Source organism: Morone saxatilis, unplaced genomic scaffold (assembly GCF_004916995.1).
Source record: "Morone saxatilis isolate NCDOM2014 unplaced genomic scaffold, NCSU_SB_2.0 Contig15, whole genome shotgun sequence".
Classification (NCBI taxonomy): domain Eukaryota; kingdom Metazoa; phylum Chordata; class Actinopteri; family Moronidae; genus Morone; species Morone saxatilis.
This window is the reverse complement of record NW_023339707.1, coordinates 9,125,676-9,132,494: the sequence shown is the minus strand read 5'-3', so window position 1 is coordinate 9,132,494 and position 6,819 is coordinate 9,125,676. Positions and strand designations below refer to the sequence as shown.

Sequence of the window (6,819 nt, the reverse complement as noted above, 5' to 3'; positions counted from 1 at the left end):
ACAAGAAGTGTTACATGAGGCGGTAGTGCTCGAGTGTCCTGGTGGGGCACACACACAACACAGACTACAGATGTGAGCGCCCACTATACGGCTGAGCGAAACACACAGATAAACGACACAAGTTGTCTATAGTCAGCCACGTTAGCGCGCGCCAGGCGGAGTCACACACTCCTTGATACGCCTAAGCTCTGAAGCCGGCAAAGATCAACACCAGGACTTCTTGTTAAAAGTGTGCACATCCGGTCAGATGGCGGCAGCTGTCAAGACACAGTTACTGTCATATGCCCACCAACGTCGCCCTTAGAGCAGAAAGTAGAACCGGTTTTCTGACCGGAGAGTCGGTTACTGTAAGGCGAGTTTCTTCTGGGTTGACTGCAGCAGCACTAAGTATGCCCGGAGAAGGAAAATAGTTGGACGTTTTTGCATAGCAGAATTTGCCAGGACCTTAACCGTGACATTGTCTTCATTATATTGATATATCAGGGAGAGTGCCTCGCCCACTCACAAAATGAAACACATGTTTTGTGATGCTGGTGTAACTACAAAATAATGTAACCTTCATCAGGCCGCAAAGAGCCATTGCGATGCACAGACAGGTTGTGTTGGCACTTCTGGAGGGAAGATGACGGACTGAACATCCCCGGTGCACGGCATCAGTAACACCACGGGCTATCAGGTTGGCTCAGCCTGGCACCAAGTCGCTGAACAAAGAGGAAGGAATGGAAGCCACACCGATCAGCCTGATCACCGCTAAACACGGAGGTACGTCCATCCATTCTGATTAGGAGAGAAGCACTGCATGGTGAGTTTTCAAGGCGATTTCAAGACTTTAAAACAGTTGAGAGTGAAATGCACATGGTTTCTTCTCCCTTCACCTGCAGCGTGGATAATGCACCCAGTGATGTTCAGATGGAACTCATTGACCTGCAGTCTGACACTCTTCTGGCAGAGCGCTTTAGGTCAGTCTCACTGCTCGAGTTTTACTCTTCCCTCAAAGAGGAGAACTTTTCACACATGAGGAGGCATGCTCAGAAGATTCTAGTCCTCTTTGGATCTACCTACGTATGTGAACAGACATTGTCAGTGATGAAGTTCAACAAATCCAGATACAGATCCTCCATCACTGATGATCACCTCTCAGCTGTCCTTCGCATGTCCACCTCAGACATTCAGCCAGATTTCAGTGCACTTGTTCAAGCCTAAGGCAGACTGAATTTTTCCCACTGAACAAGTAAAATGAGCTGAAAAACATTAAAAGCACTTATTGCTTTTTGTATAAAGTTGACCAATTGCTTATCTTTAACATACTGCAAAACACCTTTTCAGTATTTGTGAAGATTAACATGTTAAAAATAAAATGAAACACTGATTTAAATATTGTTTTTACTGTTCATTACTTCTATAGGAGTATCTATAACTGTATTTTTTTATTATTATTTTATTTAATTTTTTATTACTATTCATCATATGTCATTATTATTATTATTGTCTTGATCATTATGACTATTTTCACCTTTTTATATGCTGTATAGCATGTGTTGTCTAATGGGTCGGGGTGGGGGGTCTTGTTTCTGTGTTTTGTATTATCTCTGCTTAAAAACAATCAAATGTGTTTAAAAAAACAAACAAACCCTGCACAGTCATTTTCTATTTTCTATTTTCAAATTTCTTCACATAAAAAAAAACACATTTTAGTTCTCACTCGCTGTTTGCCCACATTTAGTTTATTTTTACCACACCTATCCGCAAATTTATATATATTTTGGAGCTACTCACCTGCCCTCCGATGGTTATGTCCAAGAACACAATTGGGTTGTTGGGATTTGATGGTTGAACAGACATTGTGACGCTTTCCTTTGCTTTTCAATATAAAATAAATGTGCTATAAGACGATTACACAAGGATAATTAAAAGAGCGATAGTAAAGGCTAAATCCACCAGGGTGCCATCTGGTCATAATGCAGGTTTAGTTATAGTCAGAGCCATTAAGATGTACGCTAATGTTATAGTTAAAAAAGAAGTCCCCTCCCCACCTGCATCACTACCACTCCTCTTCAGATCTGATTCTTTTCCCTCCAAACCATACCAAGAAGAACAAAAAAAACCTACTAAAAGAGCCTATGTTAAGAAGAAAAGAGAGAAAATAAGGATTGTGGAATCCTCATGTATCATCCTCAATTAACACTGCTTTCATTTCTAATATGATCATTTTGGTTAAGCAGAGTTATCCACTCAATAAACTCCACATTTACATGGTCTACCACTGAGATTCTTCTCTAAGGTTCAGCCACACATCCTCACTGGATCAGACAATCCTCATCACACCCATAGAGAGAGTCCAATATGGTCCAAAGGGAGCACCAGCTGCAGTGAGGACAAGTCTCTCTTGGTGAGTTGTGATTCTACTCAATGCCTGTTCACATCACAAGTCAACCCTTATACTGAACTGACACACTATGTAAAACAATTGTGGAAAGTTAATACCATTTCCTTGATCACTAGGCCAAAGCAAGATAAGGAGGCCATGGACCTTTTGACTGCAAAGACCATACGAGTAAACACAGATGGAACTGATCGCTATGTAACTCCTTTGTTCAGAAAGAAAAGTGCATCTGAACTGAATGCCCCCTTTGAATCAGGTATGCCCCTTCTCCCCTCTTATCCTCTGGTGGATTTGAAATTAGGCAATGGGCAAGTAACTTTCCATCTGTTGTTGATCACCTACCATCAGCTGCCAGATCAGATAGTGCTGAGCTCTGGCTGAGTCAAAACTGGACAGATCCTGTAGAGGGTGCACTAGGGCTCAGCTAGCATTGTGTCTCTGATACCTTGGGTTTTAGACACAGACCTGTTTCCTGCCTAACTCTAACCATGAGAAATGTGTACAAAGTGCTGGCTTCACAATAGGACCCCTTAGGATATCATCATCCCATTCACTACTAGAGCCATAGTCCTGCTGCAGCAGCTCTGGGTGAACCTTCACCAGGTGGAATGATGGCAACAACCCTCATGTATCTGGCAAAGAAACAGACAGAGAATTACACATTTTATGGGATGTTTCAGAAAAAGCATATGGTTCAACTTAAAGCAACTGACTATACCCCGCTTGGAGTTATCAGCAGCACTGACTGGAGCCGAGCTGAGTAAACTGATCAAATCTGAAATGACGGTCCCCATTGACAGAACCTTTCTGTGGTCTGATTCTACTGTGGTACTAACAAGGCTTCACTCTGAGTCCTGCAGGTATAAAGTCTTTGTAGCCAACAGAATTGTGGAGATACTCGAACTAACCTTAGCCAATGAATGGAGATGTTTTATTGCACATGGAGGACGCCCTTATGAGCTGCTTTCTGACTGTGGCACCGACTTAAAAGGAGGAGACAGAGAGCTGAGAGGCGCATTTGCAGCCATGAATCCACACCTCAAGGAACAGCTAAGTGAATCCCAAATACAATTCCACTTTAACCCTCCAAATGCCCCTCACTTTGGAGGAATGTGGGAAAGGGAAATCAGATCCATTAAAGCTGCTCTCAGAGTGACAGTAGGAAGTCAAATCGTTTTTAATGAAGTCTTACACGCAGTACTAGTGGAGATAGATAATAAATCTCCCCCTCGTGGGGTGGTGGGATGCTTCCCTTCCACAGGCTCTCTATGCAGATACTAACTTGCTGGGACGGAGATGATGGAGGCACAGTCAAACACTAACCGATCGGTTTTGGTCCTGCTTCCTCAAAAACTACCTCCCCAACCTACAGATAGGGAATAATTGGCAAAAAGACGGAAGGAAGGAACAATCGTACTAATAATGGACCCCAACTGCCTAGAGGTCTATGGCCTGTAGTAAAAGTGTCATGCGATTCTCTGTTAAGAAGAAAAGAGAGAAAGGCTGCATTGTGGATACATTAATGATAAAGAAAATCATCCACATCCACCGAACACCTGTTCAAACTATAACCTACCCACCCACTGAAATAAACTGTTGAAACAGATTTCTGCACCGTTTAAATGTGCACACCACCTCATGTAGCTTTGTATTTACGCTGTTGCACTGCACTTGTAAAGCCGGTCATTTTTTATTGCAGTACAATACCGATACCTGTCCATAAGCCCCAGACAAAAGCCTGGACTGTTAACTGGAGTCATTCAGCCAGTTCATAATAGTAACCTGGCTTTACATTATACTCTTTATATAGCACTTTCCAAAATACAATCATAAAACCTTTTCAACTATCCTTTCCAATAAGTAACCAATGTTTGAGCAGATCCCATCTACTTTCAGTTCATTCACACAGACCATGGTATGAACAGAATTAGGATATAGCACTTCTTCTAGTGTTGGACGTTGTATCACTCTTTCAACCAATGCACTCTCTACATCCAAACAGCCCCACCAGCTAACACACAAATATAACATCTAACAGACACAAATGTTTTTGGTAAGGATTTTATTTTCACAATTTACAATTTAACATAATGCAAAGGTGGCTCCACAAAAAATAACAAATGGCAACTACAAAGATGTGTCAGAGCTGAACTAAAGCACCATGATTCAAAACAAAAAAAAAAAAAAAAGCAATAAAGGTGTCAACAGACACAGAAGTGGGTCAGCAGGGAGCTAAAACTAGCAAAAGACAAAAGCCTTAAAGAAAGAGTTCTATGTAAAGTAATATGGTTTCTTGACATTGACGCCATATTCTGTAAGAGCAGGACTCAGGTCCTCCATAGTCAGAGTGTACTTCTTATCCTATATAGAGAGAAGGAAAAATAGTGTTAATTATCAGCACTGTCAACATATTGTATGGAGTGCATATTGTGTACATTTAAAGCAAGCGTTGACAGAAACACTGACCTTTGTCTTACTCCTTGAGCTTCCTGAGGCAGTTCCCTTCATTTTACAGTACTGCAGTGCGTCATTGGCAATGTCGGAGATAAACTTCTGAGAAGCAAGGGAGATCAGACGGATTCTAAAGAAATGAAAAAGAAAACACACAGCAAAGGGTCACATCATCTCAGATCTTTATTCATTTTAAAAAATGATTTTACATCATGCTTTTAACCAAAGGGTTACAATGAGACACCCCAGTAATGGCAACTTTAGTAGTATTTGAGTATACTTCATAGAGTCAGTCAATGTAACACTTACATTCTTGGATCAGAGGCCTCAAAGCCAGCCCGGTTGAGGTAGTATCCTGTAACTGCATCAGGAATCTGAAGGGAAAAAAGAAAAAATGAAAAGAGGCGACTTTAGCTTGAGGTCAAGATCCACAGAGCTCGATTTCACTGCTACAGACACTGTTTGTAAAGAACAGTGTTACTTTATGTCTGGTGATGATCAGCTAAATAAACTGTGACAAGAACACAGCCTCTGACCACTGAAGGAAATTATTAGCATTGTCTGAGGAGGACAGTGGTTGGTAGATAACATAATTAGATCTTCATCCAGGGCAAGGGGATATGAAGTTATCATGAATGTCAACTGAATACTGTCAAATATTTTACAATATCATTATACTGCTTGTACTGAGACAAATTATTCTGCAAGGCTGCTTTATCACAATATTGGATCAAAGGAGTCTTGCGTTAATGTGATTACCCTGAGTACCGAGGTTTTTCAGTTATTTAATTCACTGGAGAAACAGACATACTGTGTCCATTTGGATATGTACAACAAGTTTCTTGACTGAATTACAATTTAATTTTTAAGTTAACACGGCTGGCAGACGAGACAAACTTGCCCAGCTGTTAACCAGAATGAAGTTGTTAATAACTTCAACGTGTTTACAATCTCTGGACTTTCTGATAGAGTGCAGCATACAGTGTGACTGGCAGAACTCACTGTGGGAGTGTACTCTTCCAGCTGCATGAGAAAATCTGCCAAGGGTGTGGTGGAGAGGGCAGGCTTTACATCTCCATTGGTGATGCCACCAGGAACATAGACACCGTTGGAGACAGATGTGTCTGCTGATGGTGTCACCATGGCCGCTGAGGATGAAGCTGTAATACAAGTGCATGGGATTACTTTAATGATATACTCATCTGCTGCGATTCACAAATAATGAGATGGTACAGTTCTTACTCATAGGGAAAGAGGTGTTTGCACTAAGACTGTGCAAAGTCCAAACCCTGTTAAAATGACTCTCTTCTCACATGATGATGCACGAACAATGCTTAACGCACTTGCATATTTATTGTGACAGACAAACAAATCATCCATCATCAGTAGGACGAGCTGGCGATCCTACCTGGAACTAAGTGTTGAGCACAATAACATTAGCCAAAGTCCCATAACCTTACCATTACTAGTGACCGAAGGGATGCTGCTGACGCTGGTTGTTGCATTATCATTCGCAATACAGTTGCTTGAAGTTGAAGACGTCGTGGATGACACTCCAGTTGTGACTGACTGGTTAACGTTGTCAATATTCATGTTAATGTTAGCTAACGCGCTAACCTTGGCTAGCTAGCTCAGAGAAATGTCCAAATATGCCCCAAAGCGCGAGCCCCGTGTTGTACAGCTCCCAGAACACACTTCTACAGAATACTGTTTTGTGAAGTAATACTACTTTTGTAACTCAGCCGGTGTTAAAGTCACAGATCAGGCGTTAGTTAGCATCAGAAATATGTGTCGTTAGAAAGCTGAACTCACGCTGCAGAGCTAATCGCGTCATGTGACGATGGCTGTACGTACGAAGATCGGAACCGACGGAAGTTCCCGAACATTTCCGAAGACCCTCTTAATGATTTGTAGTAGACGAACTTCGTTTGTCATTTGTTTGTTGGGTTGTAGTATATTTGTTTTAGTTGTGTCGGCAGCGGACG

General features: G+C 41.6%; 2 protein-coding genes across 2 annotated transcripts in view; both read right to left on the bottom strand.

The window, feature by feature from the left end:
* ppih (peptidylprolyl isomerase H (cyclophilin H)) overlaps positions 1–1,861 on the bottom strand; it is a 14,796-nt gene extending 12,935 nt beyond the window's left edge. The window contains exon 1 of the mRNA XM_035657560.1: positions 1,777–1,861. Within this exon, the coding sequence (XP_035513453.1) occupies positions 1,777–1,842 (66 nt within the window). The 5' untranslated portion in view covers positions 1,843–1,861. The remainder of the gene's footprint in view (positions 1–1,776) is intronic.
* A 2,567-nt stretch (positions 1,862–4,428) lies between these two features.
* Positions 4,429–6,704, bottom strand: taf10 (TAF10 RNA polymerase II, TATA box binding protein (TBP)-associated factor). Its single transcript, XM_035657558.1, has 5 exons — positions 6,295–6,704; positions 5,837–5,994; positions 5,144–5,208; positions 4,850–4,964; positions 4,429–4,744 (listed from the first exon to the last, which is right to left on the bottom strand). Exons 1-5 carry the CDS (start codon positions 6,425–6,427, stop codon positions 4,655–4,657), a joined length of 561 nt encoding a protein of 186 aa, XP_035513451.1. The 5' UTR covers positions 6,428–6,704; the 3' UTR covers positions 4,429–4,654.
* Between the last annotated feature and the right edge of the window lie 115 nt (positions 6,705–6,819).